This window comes from Chlorocebus sabaeus, chromosome 4 (assembly GCF_047675955.1).
Source record: "Chlorocebus sabaeus isolate Y175 chromosome 4, mChlSab1.0.hap1, whole genome shotgun sequence".
NCBI lineage: Eukaryota > Metazoa > Chordata > Mammalia > Primates > Cercopithecidae > Chlorocebus > Chlorocebus sabaeus.
Window position 1 is genome coordinate 23153578 of NC_132907.1, and position 20006 is coordinate 23173583.

A 20006-nucleotide genomic window follows, 5' to 3' on the forward strand; every position below is an offset into this window, starting at 1 on the left:
GCAAAGCCAGATGCACAGAAATTACATAGAAATAATTTTATTTGAAAATTCAAGGCATTACTCCTCAGAGATGACTGTTAGGACTTCCATGAATGGTTAAATATGCAAGTGAACAGCATATCAAGATAGTAACACTTTGTTCTGCAGGTACCTGGCATCTTCTATCCAACACATAATTATACTTTGGATGTGCTATGAGCTATCAGTAAAATCTATTTTGGCAGTAAATAATGGCTTTAAAATAACATCAAAATAGCAATAATTAAATAACATTAATAAAAGAAACTTTATGGTATTGTAGACATTTGCCTTTTGGGTTGCTTTGTTTTTTCTTTTTTTGTCTGAACAGCATCCAAACCTCCTTTCTATTTTTAGAGAATACCCATTGTGTGAGTTTCAGTAGTAGAAGAGACCCTACCTTATGATACGGAAGTGGACATTTCCTCTCTTGGTCCTTAGCAGTCATATGACCTAGCTCCTGCGAGGCTTTGAATTTACAGTGAGTGACACAAAGTCCCAGGGTCCTTAGAGCTTATTCATGGTAGTGGCAGGGGCAACCACAATCGAGTCAGCAGCACAATTCAACAGCAGCAAGAGCACCAGAGCCAGACTCCACCTGGGACAGGACAAGGCTTTGACTGTGGGTCTGGTGACCTTCTTTGTTCCTATCTCTTTTCCGAGCTTGGTTTCCAGCCATCTCCCAATCACTTTATTTTTTGCCTAAATCAGAGTTCTGTTCCTTGCAATTAAGAGCTCTGATTCACACAAGGGGAGACATGTTTACACATGGGTGGTAAGAAATGAATAAACCTCATGAATTAGCATTCACTTTGTATTAAGGAGTGATAATAGATTTATTGATAAAGATCATATCATCGAAGATCTCACCTTTTTTTCCCTAAGTTAAACATGTTCATGTCTTGCTCAAGTTTTACTTTCTCAACACTCACATCCTAGGGAGAAAACCATTCTATTCACACCTTTTACTGCATGAAGCTAAACTCTGATGATGCAAGTCTAAATGGTGTTTATCTTTGGAGAGGGTAATGACCAGAAGGGGGCACAAGGGAGAGTTGGGGTGCTAGAAATGTATGTCTTACTCTGGGTGATGGTGACATGGGTGTACCTATTTGTAAATATTTATCATGTGTACTCTTAAGATTTGTGCATATGACTGCATAGAAGTTTATCTAAATAAATAAATATGCATACATACACACAGAGTCATACCCCCAGAAATATAGAGACATGTGGCCCAAAAATTGTGTTGGTGTAGATGCCATAGTATTGATGGTAAAGCAAACACAACAGATGTCCTCAGAATAATCTTCATTTGTGCTTACTGTCTCCTTTGACCTTGGACTTTCCTGGGCATTCTATTCTGAGGATAGAAGAATTATCACTGGACGCATTTCAACACCCAGTGATATTCTTTAGTGCCTCCCAGGGATGGACACGTGATCAGCTCCAGTTTTATTTTTCTTCACACCTTCAACCTTTTAATCAAAAACTCGAAAAAGTTCTAACAGAAAGAGCTCAGTAGCATTCCCCACCTCACTGCATCTTAATCCTCAAAGCTAGAAACTGATTTCTTTGTTCTTTAAATCCTGCCCTCATACTTCCTGTCGTTACAAGTGACCTTGATCTTCTCCTTATCTGGTCCCACAGATGATAATAATGATAATAACTATTTGTCAGTCACTGATGCAGGCACTTTACATGGCCAAGCGCTACACATTATCCTCACTCTGCGCTGAAGAAAACCAAGACACAGGGGGGTTAAAGTCGCCAGTATAAGTGCTAATATAGGAGACCTAGCTTGACCTGTACCTCTCAGCTCATTCCTATTTAGGTCTAAAATCCAAGATATGCTCAGCTTCTTTCTTTCCCTCATTTTCCCTGATGATAAACTAATGATTTCTGTTTAAAGACATCTATTTGCCATTTTTAATTTTGCACATATTTTTTTCTCTCTCTCTGAAAAACACCAATAATGCCGAATAAGGAAGGAGAGGATACTTCAGCCCAGAACCTGTATATATTGTTAGTCCATATGTCTTCCTTTAAGATGAGCACAAAAAATATTGAATTTGCCATGCAAAATTGTATAGTCATTCCTAAGTTTAAAAAGTCTACTTTATAAATAACATGTATTCAGAATAGCCTACCCTTTAGTGACCTTTCTTGCTTACCCTCCCCCCACAAAAAAAAAAAAAACAAAACCATGTTTTGGTGTTTTTGGACTTCTGAGTGGTGACGATATTCACAAACATGTCAAGATTACATCTTAAATAGTTCTGCTAGAACTTCTATCTGTTCAGAATTGAAGTCAACAGGACTGAAAAGATGCTAGTAGTCCACCTTCCTCTTACTCACTCACTCTCCCCATCAAGTCCATCTCTCACCCATTCCAAGAGGTAAAGGTAAGTTGTGACTGCAAGAAAATGACATCATCTTGGATTTAACACTTAGCCCTGAATTCTCAATACCAGCTAATAGACAGAAAAGAGATAAAGACAGAGAAACATAATAAAAACAAAGAATGTTGAAAAACAAGTCTGAAGAAAGCAAAATAGAGAGAAGTCCTGGGAGAATGGTTGCATGCATTTGAGGATATATGTCATTGGAGTTCACTTGGGCAATACATTTCACCAGTCTGACCCCTGACAAATAGGTTTTCTACACTGACTTAAACCCTTTGTGGGGGAGTTAAAATTTTTTCACAATTAGAATAGTAACTGCTGTAAATACTGCATTTTCATATAAAGTTGGTCTTCATACAGTAATTATATTTCATTTCCTTAGGGTGGTTGAAGTTACCCCATCTGCAAGAGAAAGGGAATAAAATATAATTCTATTTGGGGAAACCACAATAAATGGTGAATAAAGAAACCCCCTCAACTAATGCTCATTGTATTTATATTTAAATAATTACATTTAATAGATTGATAAAGTAATTATCTCCAATCCCAGAACAAAGTTATATTATCATACAACTTACTTATTTCCTTCCATTTTTCCTCCAAAAGAGATTAAAAGAAGGGTAACTCACGAACTAGGTTATGAGCCTGGAATGCAAGTAGTGGGAATATGCCTCTGTTCTATTAGTTTAATGAGGACTTTTCTATTGTTCTGTGTATAATAGAAGCATGCTGATAATTTCGAGGGAAAAGTTCACTGAACTTTGTGCCAGTTCCAAATACTTATTTTTCATTTCTCCTCACTGGCTAACATGCATGCAAAATTCTATGCAAATTGGGTCTGAGTTTGCTGGAATTTTCAAACACTACCCTTTGTAGAAGGCTGGCACAGCTTTAGCAACAAGATATATGCCTGCACTGGTGCCAGCATTGTAGGTACCAAGCCACTTATGGAGGAGAAAAAAGCATCCACCACACCAAGAGGTAGAGAAAGATGAACAGAGATCAAGAGATCTACAATTTCACCTCAGTCAAAAAGGTAGACTATCTATAGTATCACAGTATTATTAACCATTTTATTCCCTCACAATTCACAAGCACATAGGGTCCCTAGTCTACTTATATGGAATTCATTTCTTCAAATAAAATAGAATTATACTAATACTAAAACCTGACAAACATTTTACAAGAGAACTACAGATCAGCAGTCCTCATGAACATAAATATAAAACTTATCAACAAAATATTAGCAAATTGAATCTAACAATATATTAAAAAGATAATATATCACAACCAGTGAGGTTCATCACAGAAATATAAGGCTCGTTCAATATTCAAATATTAATCAATGTAATTCACCATCTTAACAGACTAAAGGAGAAAAACCATACCATCTAGTAGATGCAGAAAAAGCATTACACAATTCAACATTTGTTCATAATTTAAAAGTAAAACTCTCAGTAAACTAGAAGGCAAATTTCTTAACCTAATAAACAGGAAGAAAAAAAAAACCCAAACCTAGAACTAATACTTAACAGTGAGAGACTAAATGCTTTCCCACGAAGATCAAAAACAAGAAAAGTATGTCCTTTCTCACTAACTTCTATTCAATATGGAAAAAAATGGCACAAAGATAAGAATAAAGGAAATAAAACTGCCTCTATCTGTAGATGACATGATTATCATCTACAAAACAGATACAGAGATTATCATCTCTGTAAAAAAAATTCTCAAAGCACCAATAAAAAAGCTCTTACAACTAATAGTGAGGTTGGCAAAATTACAGAATATAAAAGTTAACTGTATTCCCATATACTAGCAATGAACCGCTGGAGTTTGAAATTTTAGAAATAAACATCATAATAGCACCAAAAATTAAAATGTTTATATATAAATCTAACAAAATATGTGTGAAATCAGTATGCTAAAAACAATTAAACCCTGATGAAAGAAATAAGACCTAAATTAATGGAGAAATATACAATGTCCATAGATCACAAGCCTCAATATTTTTAAGATTTTAGTTTTTCCCAATTTGATCTATAGATATAACACAATTTTAAGCAAAATCTCAGGAAGCTTTATTCATATACATAGTCAAATTGATTATAAAATTTGTGTGAAAAGGAAAATAGGAATAGTCAAAATAATTCTGAAAAAGAAGAAAGTTGGAGGACCAACGCTGCTGAATTTCAAAACAATAAAGCTACAATAATTAATGCAGTATAATACCAGTAAAATGGCATATAATCTGGAAAACAAAACACAGTACAGATCCTATATGCACACATTTATAAAATACGTTACAATAATAAAATCAGTTGCCTTAGTCAACTGATTTTTGACAAAGTGACAAAGGCAATTCAATGGAGAAAGGACAGTATTTTCACCAAATTGTGCTGGAACAATTGAACAAACATATTTTTAAAAATGTTAAGGTTGGGAGTGGTGGCTCGTGCCTGTAATCCCAGCACTTTGGGAGGCCGAGGCAGGCAAATTACTTAAGGTCAGGAGTTCTAGATGAGCCTGGCCTACATGACAAAATCCTGTCTCTACTAAAACTACACAAAGTAGCCAGGCATGGGTGGTACACACCGGTAGTCCTAGCTACTCAGGAAGCTGAGGTGGGAGAATCGCTTGAACCTGGGAGGCCGACGCTTCAGTGAGCTGAGATCATGCCACTGCCCTCCAGCCTGGGCAACAGAGCAAGACTCTGTCTCAAAAAAAATTAATTCAGAGGTATCACAGATCTAAATGTAAAATGTAAGACCACATGATTTCTAAAACTTTTTTTAAAAAAATCTGCATGACCTTGAGTTTAGCAAAGCATTTTTAAATACGCCAAAAGTATGATCTATAAAAAGAAAATTTGATAGACTACACTTAGTTTATCAAAATTTAAAACTTTTGCTGTGTGAAAACCATGATTAAAATACTGAAAATATAAGCCAGAGACTAGGAGAAAATATTTTAAATCACATATCTGAAAAGGAAGCTGTATCCAGAACTCTTATATCTCAACAATAAGAAAACAATCCAATAAAAAAGGAGAGGGAGTAAAATTTCTGAGCAGACCTTTCACCAAAGAAAAGATAAATAGCAAATAAGCATATGAAAAGATACTCACTGTTCACTAGGGAAGTGCAAATTAAAATCACAGTAAGATACTGCTACATACCTTTTAGAAGGGCTAAAATGAAACAACTGATAATACAACATGCTGGTGAATATGTGGGACAACTGGAGTAACACTCATGTTTCTGGTGGAAATACAAAACAAGACAGCTACTTTGGAAAACAGTTTTGCAGTTTTTTATAAAATTAAACATAGCTTATAAGACCCAGGAATACTACTCTTAGTATTTTATCCAAGTGAATTGAAACATATGTTCACACAAAAACCTATTCACAAATAACTAGAGCAGCATCATTCATAAGCATGAAAAACCAGGCCTTTGACACACAAATGATTAAACAAACTGTGGTACATCTATACCATGGAATACTACTCAGCGATATAAAGGAACAAACTATTGTTTCACACAAAAGCAGGAACGAATCAGAAATGCATTTTGCTAAGTATAAGAAGCCATATACAAAAGGCTATGTATTGTTGGAGGCTGAAAGAATGAGGGTCATGACCAACTCAGTATACCACTGGAGGCTATACGAGCAAACAGCTCATGAATGCAGGTTGCTGGCAAACTGACAAACTACATCTGCTGCCCAGAAGGAATGCTGAGGGCAGTCATGCCCCAGGTGCAGTGCTTCTTGTGATTATCTATAAGGCACCTCCGAAGCCTGTTAGCAATGATGTGAACCTGTGATAAATCAAGCAGCTGACCAACCATTACCTCCTCCTCCCTGCTGTTTCTATCCAATAAATACAAAGGGCATTAGAAGCTCAGGGCCCTTGCTCACTAGAAGCAAACTGTGTTCATTTCTGCGTTCATCCCCCTTTGTTCAGTCCCATAGTAACCATCATAAGGTATCATAGGATTCTATTTATATTACATTCTAGAAAAGGCAAAACTATAGGAAGGAAAAACAGATTAATGGTTGCCAGGGATTCGAGATGGGAGTGGGGTTTGACTGTAAGAGAGCAGCATGAGAAAATTTGAGAGGTGATGGAAGTGTTTTATATGGTTCTGTGGAGATGGATACAACACTGTACATTTGCCACACTCCACAGAACTCTACAACACAACAAGTAAATTTTGCTATATGTAAAATTTTAAAAATCAACCAGGACTATAGGAGAATCGAGTGGAACACAGACTGTAGCAATGAATCTAACTGTATTACACATGTATGACAGAAGCATACCAAGGTGGATTGTAAAGAAAGGAGTTGACCTAAATAGCCTTGTTTTAGATCAACAAGCCAAATACAAATAACCCCATTCAAAAGTGGGCAAAAGACATTAACAGACACTTCTCAAAAGAAGACAGACAAGTGGCCAAAAAGCATGAAAAAAAGCTCAACATCACTAATCGTTAGAGAGATAATGAGATTCTACCTCACACAAGTCAGAATGGCTACTATTAAAAAGTCCAAAAATAACAGATGCTGGTAAGACTGCAGAGAAAAGGGAATGCTTATACGCTGTGGATAGGAATGTAAATTAGTTCAACCACTGTGGAAAGCAGTTGGGAAATTTCCCGAAGAAATTAAAACAGAACTACCATTTGACCCAGCAATCCTTTTGCCAGGTATATAATCAAAGGAAAATTAATTGCTCTACCAAAAAGATATACATGCACTTGTATGTTTATTGGAGCACTATTCACAAAGCAAATAAATGAAATCAATCTAGGTGTCCATCAACAGTAGAGTGAATAAGGAAAATGTAGTACAAATACACCATGGAATACTACACAGCCATAAAAAAGAATGAAATCATGTCCATGGATGCAGCTGAGGGTCAATATCCTAAGCAAAGTAATGCAGGAACAGAAAATGAAATACTGCATGTCCCCAAGTATAAATGGGAGCTAAATATTGGAAAACACATGAACACAACGATGGGAACAACAGACACTGGGGACTATGAAGCGGGGAGACAGGGAAGGAGGTAAGGGCTGAAAAACTACCTATTGGCTACTACACTCAGTGTCTGGGTAGCGAGATCAATCGTGTCCCAAACTTCAGCATCGTGCAATATACCCATGTAACAAACCGGCATATATAACCCCTGAACCTAAAATAAAAGTTGAAATAAAAAAAAAAAAAAACTTTGACAGTAAGGCTAAGTGTTTTGACTGTAAGACAAAAAGAACCATACACAAACTCTTTATCTAGTTGGTAAATCTATATTCTAAGAGAGGCACAGGTCTATGTTCTCTCACAAAGTACAGGTTAGCAACATAAAACTACAAGTATACTGGGCTTGAAAATACAGTAAATATATTGTAGATCATGATAGCCGAGTTTCTCATTGTCAGAGAAAAAGTCATAAGCAAAGAGTAAATACTAGAATGAACTTTGTGGTGTTAGACTGGAATCAAAAATATCAGTAATACCAGCCAGGATAGGATTACTCATCAACTTCTATTTTCCAGAGATACACATACCTTTTCATACTAGAAAGTACAAACAATCTTGCCATTAATACGTACTATGTTCATTTTCGGTTTTTTGTGTGTATTTAGCTTAATTAGAACAGAACTAATGAATTTCTTTGGTTAATGGAGAGAGATTCTTCCAAGACAATAAAAAATTCACATAAGTTAAAAATGACTTTACAAACAAAAAAATAGAAATCTATGAGCTTGCCTCTGCATACTAGTCAGGGACAGTTAAATTAAATTGACCATATGGCTATATTCAAGAATATATATGATAATAATTTACATCTGCATATCTGGACATTCCCCAATTTCTGCTCAGATTCATTACTAAAAGACCATTTATAGGCCTGTTCTTTGGAAGTCCCCAGCCAGCCAACTCTATCAAGCCTTTCTCCTATGTGGGACTGAGATAGGAATGCCATTTCCTGGACAGAGGCAGATATGAATCCCAGAGCTCTGGATGGCCAAACCATAGTCATCCACTTACTGCCAGCTACTGTCTCCTTCCACACTTTACATACGGACACCATCACTATCACCACAAAATAAACGTGCCTTCCAAATACTCCAAACTTCTGAATTTGCCTCTCTGCTCTGGTCATAGGCAGCTTTGAGACCAGCAAGGAAGGGCCAGGACTTAGGGGACACTGATTCTAAAGTTCCACTCTAGCCAGCTGCTCGTGTAGGGTACAGCATGTGATGCTGTACTTCTGGGGGCAAGGTGGCAGTCACACAGTCCAAGGGGAGGACCTGGGGTCAGCAGGGAGGTCAGACTCAGATGGAACAGAAGACAGCAGATTTCAAGTGACCAGGCCAGGATCCCAATTCTAGCACTCTCAGCTCTGCAGAGCCTAAGCTGTACAGGGACAGGACTGCTAGTCTAGAAGAAGGTAGGGTACTCCTAGTCACTGAAAAGCCCTGCAAGTTAAGGACTCAAGTCATACATTACTCATACACATCCTCAGATAATCATATTTGCTGATGCTGTGGCCATAGCAGGAAGGGAGGAAAGAAGAAAAGGGGAAGGAGGAGAGAGGGCACCTACCAAGGAAGTTGTTTGCTCCCCTGGCAGCATCTTGACTTCCCCTAAGTAATGACTTCTGGTCTTATTCAGGGCACACACTGGGGTGTTTTCTCCCAGTTTTCTTAGTTGACCTAGAGCTTCCTTAAAAGTTGAGATTTATAACTATAACACTAAGTATCATTTTGTTTTATGTAAGCTTCATTCATTCATTCAGTCAATAAATACTTACTGAATGCCTACTCTGTGCCAGACACAGTATCCAGAAATCAACAGGAAAAACCAGAAGCAAAGTTTCTGCTCTCACAGAGCTCATATTCAAGTGAGAAAACAAACTAATTGTGATCCATGAACTTCAATAGACTTTTTTTTTTCCAATGTTGTATGTTTCTCCATGGGATATTTAACACAGAGAAATCAAAATCATCGTCAATGTAGTTTTGTTTCTTGGTTTGTTGTTGTTGTTGTTTTTGCTTTGAGACGGAGTCTCACTCTGTCACCCAGGCTGGAGTGCAGTGGCGCGATCTCGGCTCACTGCAACCTCTGCCTCCCGGGTTCAAGCGATTCTCCTGTGTCTCTTGGTTTATTTTTAATGGGCTTCATTTGAATGGTCTACCTTAGAGGCTAAGGACAACAAACTAGATTTCATCTGCTTCCTGTCCAGTCTATTTCGGTTCCTTTGGCCAAGAAGGCTGCCTGAAGGAGTGTGGCCCAAGGGTGTGAAAATGCAAGCCCCTCCCCTGGCTCAGCTCCACTCACAGCTTTGATGGCTGCTGGAACTTCCGCCCTTCTGGGCAAACAGTTTATTCCACCAGAGTTCAGTTAAGTGTACCAGCATAATAAGGCAGTAGTTGCTGAACACCACCACATGCTCAGCACTTCTGAAACCTGGGTCTAAGCAGACCGTAAACAGGGAGTCACTGGTTTACACTCACCTGCCCACCAGTAAGCCACTTCATTCACTGCCAGGGTCATTTCTATCATTGGAGGTCAACATTTGAGATGATAACATGGTCTATAAAAATATATCCTTCAAACACCTAGGAGAGTCCAGGAAATCACAGTCCCTGAAAACTCTAGCCAGAGACTGGATTTCCCTTAGCCCATAGCAAGTACTCTAAAATGAGGACTCCTTCAGCAGGCTGCCCTTATCCCCCAGCTCCCCTTCCCATCCCATCAAATCAAAAACCAAATCCACATGGCCAGCTCTTCTTTCAGAGGCATGCACACAATGGCCACCAGGTGGTCTTAATTTATGGAAAAACCAAGAAGGACAGTGCTAATCACAGTATGAATAGTCCAGTCAATAAGCATGTATTGAGTGCATATTATGTGCCAGGTGCTTCTTGATGCTTACATCAAATGTCACATAGTGAAGCCGGAAAGAGAAAGACAGTAGGTGGAAGGTATAAAGTGGGCAGGCATCAACAGAGAAGGTGAGAGCGATGGATGAGTAAAGAAGATTGAAACTGAGCCAGAACGGAGGAGGAAGAGTGTAACTCAAAGAGGTGGCAGCCAAGTGTGTATCTTTAAAGTGCTTTTTAAGCCTGATTCAGTGGTTGAGTTGCTTCCCTGGGTTGCTTCTGTCCCCACGTGCCAATGGCTTTCAATAGATAAGAGCACCTCCACTTCTGTTTTAAATGCTTTATGCAGACAAAGCAATTCATGAGGTAAATTGCCACAGAAAAGAGATCACAGGACACAAGTAGAAATATCATAGGTCTAAAATGTCTAAATACCTCAGTTCTCAAAATGTTAAATCTTTCAACACACACATGAAAGTGTTCCATCTACCTCTCCAAGTTGTGTACGTGAACCTCCTGTCCCCTTCTGGTCCTGCCTCTGTTAAAGATTAACAAATAGTAGTGCAGACATTACAACACACCATGATAACATCCCAGTGAGCCAAAGTTACCTGGCTATTACGGGACTTCTGCTCAGATGTGATGATACCGTGGTGGCCGTCACAGCCAACCACAAATCCCAACCAAAGAGGTTTAACAACTGTATGATGAGGCAAAATGTGGCCTTTCTGGGCACACATTTTATGTTTTCCTGCCTTTATTTAAAAATATAATAGTAATGGGTGGGCGTGGTGGCTCATACCTGTAATCCCAGCAGTTGGGGAGGCTGAGACAGGCAGATCACTTGAGGTCAGCAGTTTGAGACCAGCCTGGCCAACATGACAAAACCCCATTTCTACTAAAAATACAAAAATTAGCCAGGCGTGGTGGCACACACCTGTAATGCCAGCTACTCAGGAGGCTGAGGCAGGAGAACCGCTTCAATACGCGAGACAGAGGTTGCAGTGAGCCGAGATCACTCCACTGCACTCCAGCCTGGGTAACAGAGCGAGACCATGTCTCAAAAAATAAAATTAAATAAATAAATAATAAAAAACAATAGTAATAATAATCTTCTGTGGGTTCACAGACGGGCTTCCTGCCTCTGCACTGGTTTGCACTTAGAAGGCTATTTGGTATTTTCCATGTGGCAACCTCTGAAAATAAGAAGATTGAAGCAGTTACTTTCTAACAGGTAGATGATGTCCTTTAGTTATTTTAGAAAATTCACTGACCTACCCTGGGTGAATGAGTAAATTCCCCCAGGGCTGTTAACATCATGAGGCCAACATAGTAACATTCACTAGTCTATCTGGGAAGAAGCACAGCTCTCCCAGCACCTTGTCTTAGTCAAAGCAGGAAATGCCCTAAATGACATTTCCCCAGTCCCTCCCCATATTCCCACCCACATTAAGTGACTTGTATTTTTACAATTTTTTTTTTTCAGACGGAGTCTCGCTCTGTCGTCCAGGCTGAAGTGCAGCAGCGTGATCTCGGCTCACTGCAACCCTCGCCTCCTCGGTTCAAGAGGTTCTCCTGCCTCATCCTCCTGAATAGCTGGGACTACAGGTGCACATCACATTTTTGTATTTTTTAGTAGAGACGAGGTTTCACCATATTGGCCAGGCTGGTCTCAAAACTCCTGACCTTATGATCTGCCCACCTCAGCCTCCCAAAGTGCTAGATTACAGGCATCAGCCACTGCACCTAGCCACAAATTATCTTCTATACCAACCAAGATGACTGGTAAAAAAGAGTGACGTTTATACTTCTATATAAAGATAAAACTCATAACACACACACACACACAATGTTCGGAAAGGATAGGTAGAGATTTTTAAAGCCTTTCAAATAACTGAATTAAAGAGAGAGAGGAAAACAGGCAAAGTCTGTAACCTTCCCTCCTGGCCTCCTTGAAGGTAGCAGGTGACCACAATAGACTTTTATTTTAGCTAAATATTCCTGTGGGCTACCTGACCTCCTCTTTCTCGGGACTCCTGAATCTGGCCAGGCCCAGGGCCTCAGATCTACCCGAGTGCTGTCCTGTTCCCACGGGAAACTCCCAAAAGGAGCCGGATTCTACCCTATTTTTTCATACCTCCTAAGAGCTTGCCTTCTGGGAATCAAAGTAAAGAATCAATACAATGAGAATCAGAGAACCCCAATCCCCTGAAAAAAAAAATCTAGATTTGGATTTGCAAGGTATTATAGAAATTATCATTGTCTTCAGTACCATTCAGGCAATTTGACTAAGTGCTATCAATTTAACCGTGGAACACAGAGTTGCATAAACTGACTGAGCTTTCCCTACCATATTGTCTGTTTGCCAACTGACATTAAAATAGAGATAACCTCCATTCTCTGAACTTCCACTCTCTGAACTCTGGCTTTCCAATTGGATTCAGGTAACTTTTTAGATCAATCTATTATTATCTGATCTATCACTTTTCCTACCCAAACAGATTCAGATATTCTTTGCTATCTAAATTCGCCATATAAACTCTTGCTATCTCAACTCAGGATCCAAACACATTCAGATGTCAGGGAATGCCTAAAATTTTAGTGATGCATAAATCAACGTTAATCTCACCCTGAGGGGGGGATGAAGATTGTTTGCAACTTGAAAGGTTGGAAGGACCCTAATCAGAAATCCCTACTCCCAAGGGGACTACATAATCATTTCAAATATCTTTATCAAAATCTATACCATACTACTTCATATTCATCAGGATGGCTATTGTTTAAAAGAATAGAAAATAAAAAGTGTTGGCAAAAATGGGGAGAAAATAGAACACTTGGGCACTGTTGGTGAAAATGTAAAATGGTGCAGCCACTGTGGGAAAGTTTGGCGGTTCCCCAAAAAGCTAACACAGAATTACTGTATGATCCAGCAATTCTACTTCTAGGTATATGCCTAAAAAATTGAAAGCAGGGACTCAAACGGATACTTGTACATCAATGTTCCTAGAGTAATAAAATTCACAGAGGCAGAGTAGAATGACATTTGCGGGGGGCTTTGGCAAAAGGAAGGATGAGGAGTTATCGCCCAGAGGATACAGAGTTTCAGTTGGAGAAGATGTAAAAGTTCTACAGATGCATAGTCATTAACAGCTGCACAACAATGTGAATGTATTCAATGCCACCAAAATTATACACTTAAAAATTGATTAAATAAATTATATGTTACAATATTTTACCAGAATTTCTAAAAAGAAAAATGATCTATACCAGAGACCACAATGAGATATCACTATACACCTATCGGAATAAGTAGAATAAAAAATAGTGGCAATGCCAAATACTCACAAGAATGCAAAGAAATTGGCTCTCTCGTATGATGCTGGTGGGAATGTAAAAATGATACAGCCATTCTGGAAAATTGTTTGTCAGTTCCTTTAAAAACTAAACATACACTTACTATACGACCCAGCAATCACACTGCTGAACATTTACCCTAAGAACATCCACGTTTGAAACATTATGAAAATTATGTCCACACAAAAACCTATACACAATTGTCCATAGCAGTTTTATTCATAATAGCCAAAACCTGGAAACAACCTGGAATGGTTAAACAAAGTGGAATGGTTAAACAAACTGGAGAAACCTGGAATGGTTAAACAAACTGGACACCCATATCATGGAATACAACTCATCAACAAAAAAGAATGAGCGCTCGATACATGCAACAACTGGCTGCTTCTTAAGGGCATTACGCTGAGTGATTAAAAAGGCAGTCCCAAAAGATCATAAGCTGTATTACTTCACATATATATAACATTATTGAAATGACAAAATTATAGAGATCAAGAACAGATTAATGGTTGTCAGGGGTTAGGAATGGTGGGGGGAGGGGAGAGTGGGCATATGTATGCACCACAGTTTACCTACTCATCGATGAAAGCTGAAGATACTGGCAATTCTGAACCATCAAAAATGCTTCAAAAATTATTCTACATCCACATTTTTAACCAACGACCACATGCAATTTAATGGCTAATAGCCCCTTCCCATCATCCCAACTTCCACTGAGAGCACAATGGTAGTCACCAATAGAAATCTCACGGACAATGTGTCAGATATCATCTTATATGGCTTATTTTTTTCCCCTGTTTTGCCTGGGGGAAAACTCCCTTTTGAGTTCAGTCAGAGGTTTTAATACAATATCATCTATTTTCACATTTAATCCTCTGCCATCTATGCATAAATACCTTTTTAAAATTGAAAAACACAATGACAGGTGTTCCCACTTCAAAACAAACCTAGTCTTTAAAAATCTGATTTCAAACATACAATTTAGTGTATTTATCAAAAGTATTCTCCACTGGGTTTTATTAAAGAGGACACTGTACTGCTAAAACAGGATTTTATAGATAGGTAACTTTTCTAAAATACCTTCATTAATAAATTCCTAATGAAGAATTCAGTAAAGATATAAAGAACAATAAAAGTCACAATTCAAAATGAAAACAGAACTGCATTATTATGAAAGCTAATCTTGGACTTCCCACTGAAAAAGTTATTTAACTCATTTTGTTCCACTAGCCCTTGGGATATTCTTGTATCAACTCATGGGAGGTGTTCTCAATTTCTTACCAAAATATGCACTATTCCTTTCACACAACATTTTATGGTGACTTTATTTTTTTAATTTTTTTCAGACCTCTCAGGGATGAATTTAATTTTTAATTAAAACATTGTAATTATACATATTTATAGGGGACACTTTGATATTTTGATATGTACGTATTGTACAATGATCCAATCAAGGTACTTCGTGTATTCAATCACCTCTTGCACTTATCATATCTTTGTGGTAAGAATATTCAAAAGCTTCTCCTCCTGCTCTTTTGTAATATACAATACTTTACTGTTAACCATAGTCACCCTACGGTGCAACAGAACACCTGTGCAATAGAACACCTGAACTGAACTTATTCCTCCTCTATAATTGCAACTTTGCACCCACTGACCAACCTATCCCCATCTTCTCTCTCCTTAAGACTTTAAATGGAAAAAATCTGTGATTCCTGCTAGACTCACAAATTTTTTTAAATTTTTTTTCCTCTTTATTTAAAAACTGATCATACAATTTGGGCTCATAGTAAAAAATTCAAACAGTAGAAGAGTGTGTATGTAGAAGGCATTCCCCACCCCACTCCAGGAGTTCGGGTATCATTCTAGAAGTGTTCTGTCAATACATAAGTATCTTTGATTTAAAAACATACACACATGGGTTCCCATATTCTCCTATAACTTGTGTTTTTAAAAAACCACCACATTTCATAGATATCTTTCCACTTCAGCACATTCAGACTTCCATCATTCTTTTCAAAGATCAGATAATTGATTTAACCATCTAAAGATGGACATTGTGATTGATCCCAGTATTGTATATGTAACTTTCTTTACATATTGGAACACTGAATGGGAGTGGGTGAGTCCTAGGAAACATTCTCTCCTAAAAGCTTACATTTTTCATTGGCTAGAAGTGATCAAAATAGATTCTACTGATGAGAATAGACTTTTGAAAGCAGTATGGTCAGGTTGGCAGGTGAGGCTCACAAATTTTTTAAATCTAATTTATGAGTGGTCAAGTACATTTAAATAGATAAATGCTTTAATGATGCAACTTTATTAGATAATCTGCTGAAAATGAATACTTCAATAATCATTTTATTTTTTCTGTAGTTTCATGGTTGTCTATTCTCAAAGGGATACAAGAAGCTATGTTTCCTCTTCCTACACAGTCACTTTCAATAACCACAACCAAATTCTAAATGACAGTTATATCAGATGCTTTAATGTATTGTTTCAGTAACCTAGATTTTCAAATTCCCTCCCATCAGCACACCCGCTGCTCAGCACTTTCCACACCCAGATTGCCACAAAAAGAATCCTCCCCTGTATGTTACTCCACAGCCTGGTCATTTCTAATTCCAAGGTAGCACAAAAGTCTTTGGCAACTTTATAAAAGGCAACCATAAGTCTTTGACATGGTGTATACCTGCAACTCTTCCTAAATTGTTTAGAGTTTTCCCCTAAATCAATCTCTCTCTCCTCTCTCTCCCCTCCCCCATTCTCTTTCTCTCTCTCCCCTCCCCCCATTCTCTCTCTCTCTCTCTCTCTCTCTCTCCCCCACCCCCCACTCAATTCCCCTTATTATTGATCTGCACAAAAGAAGGAAGGGCTGAAGACAAGGCCCTGGGGAAACATGGAACCTTGCTAGCCATGCACCTCAAAAGATTCCCACATCAGGGCCACCTTTCATGACCATAACTTCATGGTTATTCAGAAACTGCACTCCCCACCCCGCCATACAAACACACACACAGTTCTAGGGGAGAAACTAGGGCTGCCTCTTCTGCCCCCAGTAATTCCACCATCTGTAAGCAAATCTTGATGTTCTTCTCTACGCTCAGAAGAAAAGGGTTTGCAAAATTAAGTATAAGTACATGGAGAACACAAGGACCATCATATAATGTGATGATGCTGGTAGAGGCTGAAGATGTGGGTTCCAATGCAAGCATTGCCCTCACCAGAGGTGTAATGGCTCCAGCGTCCTCTCCCAGGCTCACAGCAACCCTCCCCTCCAGTCAGCTGCTGCCAACCAGTGCAGGCACCCTCTCTCAGACCATGCCCTCTCCTTGGACCACCCTTCACCTGCCTGTGACCTGGCTAATTCCAGTCTCTATTGTGAACCCAGCTCCTACACAGGCTCTGCAGTCCATTCGCCTCTCCTGTGGCTTCAGGCGCATTCTCGGCATGTTTTTATCCAACCATTTATCACAATTATCACACATAATCACTTTCTGTAATGACGCCATTGCCTCCCCAGTAGTGAATTCTCAAGGTCAGGGCAGCCAGTTTCCTCCATCTTTGAAAAAAAACCCAGAAACTAGAGGCCGATTTTCCATACCACACTAATGAAGCTTCAAGGCTCCCAAAGACCTCTTTCAACATTTAGGGAAGACCTTAGCAACATGGTCATACAGTCATTTCCTTCTAATCTGCAAAGCAAGAGACATTTCAAAATGGATCGAATTTGACTTGTACAAATCAGGGGTGGTCACCAGATTTCCATCAGAGGAAAACAACAATAACAACATAGAATATCACAAGATTTGCTTGTAATCTGGTGTTTATCCAAAGTGTTCTTGGTGGATGATGTTACAGAAAAATTAAAAGTATTCTATGCAGAATAGAAGGGGTGGGGTATTTTAACTACAATTTGTTAAGTTGGCTTTCTCTTTCCATTCGATTTCCCCTCAGACACACTCCTCTTCCTGTTGGGTGGCAGTGGAATGTCTGAGGGCATTTTCAGGATCTGGATAAGAGGAATCTGAATCGGAAATGTGACGTTTGTGGAATTTGCCAGCTTTTTTAAATTTCTAATTTATTGTTGTAAACGAATATTCCCTTTAAATCTAATGTTGTTTTTATAATTGTATTCCTTTTCTGAAAGGGAATCCTTCCAATGGCATCATCTTCAGGCCTCACAAAACCTGCATCTGCCCCCGCCTGTATTTCACTTCGTATTTGAAACTTAAAATCTGCCATGTGAATTAATGCATGCACAAACGCACGTGGGGCAAGTCACTTAACATCACTAAGTTCATCTCCACTGCCAAACGATGTGTGGTTCTAATGAAAGAGCTAATGTGTGAAAACATTTTGTAGGGCACCATGAGATGCTCTGATCAAGTAAGGTAGTAACTTCGTAGTTGCTATGGTTTGAATGTCCCCTCCAGAAACTCATGTTGAAATTTAATCCCCAATGTGGTTGTATTGAGAGATAGGGCCTTTAAGAAGTGACTGGATCATGAGGGCAGAGACCTCATGAATGGGTCAATCTATTCATGGATTAATGGGTTATCATGGGAGGGGGACTGGTGGCTCTATAAGAAGAGGGAGAGAGACCTGAGCTATCATGTGGGCACACTCAGCCCCTCAGATACGATGCCCTCTGCCATCTCGGGACTCTTCAGAGAGTCCCTACCAGCAAGGCGGTTCTCATACACATGCCCCCTCAACTTTGGACTTACCAGCTTCTAGTTTTCTAAGATATAAATTTTGTTTCTTATAAATGACCCAGTTCCAGGTATTCTGTTTTAAGTAATGGAAAACAGACTAACATAATGGTTGTTCAAAGATGCAGATTATAGTGACTATAAGTGCTGGGAAATACTAATAAAGAATGCTAAAGAACGGGGTAAAAAAAAGAGTTCACATGACATCGTTCACAGATAATCTTTTCTGAGTTAGGAGATTCTTCAGGAACTTCCTGTCTGATAAAGTAAGCTTTTCATTCCCTACAGTTTTAACACAACTTCCTGTTAAGTTCTAGTTCTCAGCCGCCAGGAATTGTCTACCTGGAAAAGACTTCCTTAATTTTTTTATTGCACAATGTTTACATATGCCATATAGTACCTTAAAAATGTTAAGTTTCAAACTCTGAGATATGTTCCCCAAACATCCACATTTACTGAAGATTATGACGACAGCCCCCTCCTGCTGGACCATCTCTCTATCTCTTCGTGCAGCTGGAATACAAAAACTCAAATGACAGTCCCAGTCCCAAAATAGTGATGGTCACATACCTGCTGGGAAAACTCACAGTACAGAAATAAGCAAACAACAGAATTAAAGAGTGCTCCAGGAGGAGCCTCAACCACCGTTTATTGAATGGCACTAAATTAGAACTGTGTATTAATTCAACAAATATTTATTATGTAATACATGCCAAGCACTAAACTAGTGTTGGAAAATCAGTGGACGAAAACAATAGTCCACTAAAAGATTATGCCATTGGAAGGATTCCCTTTCAGAAAAGGAATAAAATTATAAAAACAAAATTAGATTGAAAATGAATATTCATTTATAAAACTAAATTATAAATTTTAATTGAATGTTTGAGTCTCTGCTGTATTGGTGCTTACAATAGAAGGGACGCTAAACAAAACAATAACAACAATACTCTCTCAAAATAGAAAATGTCCAGAGGACTACATTAAGGATGTGACATTTGAGCTGAAATCTGCAAAGTGAGTAAGAATTTAATTATACAAAGGGGAAAGAAGCAAGAGTAGGCCAGGTGAAGACAACAGCACATACAAAGGTCCTGGCCAGGAAGAAGCATGGCATTCACGAAGAAATGAGAGCAGAAGGGTATGGCTGGAGCTTATGGTGTTAAAGGTTTCTGCAATCCTACATGTGACCCCAAATCATCTTTAATTATCAACCATTTTGTCGATGGGACCCTCCCCCTAATGACCACAGCCATTGCCTGGAATGTTCCTATAAAGGGTCAGAGAGCAAGCTTGCCTCCCCTCAATGATTCTCTAGAAACACTAGGTATTGCAGTGCAATGAAGGGTAACAATCTACGTTCAGGAGATGACGCACAGCCAGATGCATAGCTGTCCGAGGTCATAACCAACATACAATATTGCATCCCATTCCTACCTTAGGGGCATTCCTGGATATGGAACGAAAACAGCTTGGGCGATGTCCTAGAAATAAGAGAATGAGGAAAGTCCACTAGGGTAGAGAGAGGACTTGTCAGATTAGAACAGATAAATGATATGGTTGCGAGTGGAGACATGAATGCAGAGAAATAATACTAGAAAGGCATGATAAAGTCTTCACCAATT

General features: G+C 38.7%; 1 protein-coding gene across 8 annotated transcripts in view; it reads right to left on the reverse strand.

Moving 5' to 3' along the window:
* ARHGEF28 (Rho guanine nucleotide exchange factor 28) overlaps positions 1-20006 on the reverse strand; it is a 317386-nt gene that overhangs the window by 220103 nt on the left and 77277 nt on the right. For 4 of the 8 annotated variants that reach the window (XM_073014692.1, XM_073014691.1, XM_073014689.1 and 1 more), the window contains exon 1: positions 419-616. The exons of the other annotated variants lie outside the window; for them this stretch is intronic. In XM_073014692.1, the coding sequence (XP_072870793.1) occupies positions 419-466 (48 nt within the window). In that variant the 5' untranslated portion in view covers positions 467-616. Of the gene's footprint in view, positions 1-418; positions 617-20006 lie in introns of those variants that run through there. 8 annotated transcript variants of the gene reach the window in all.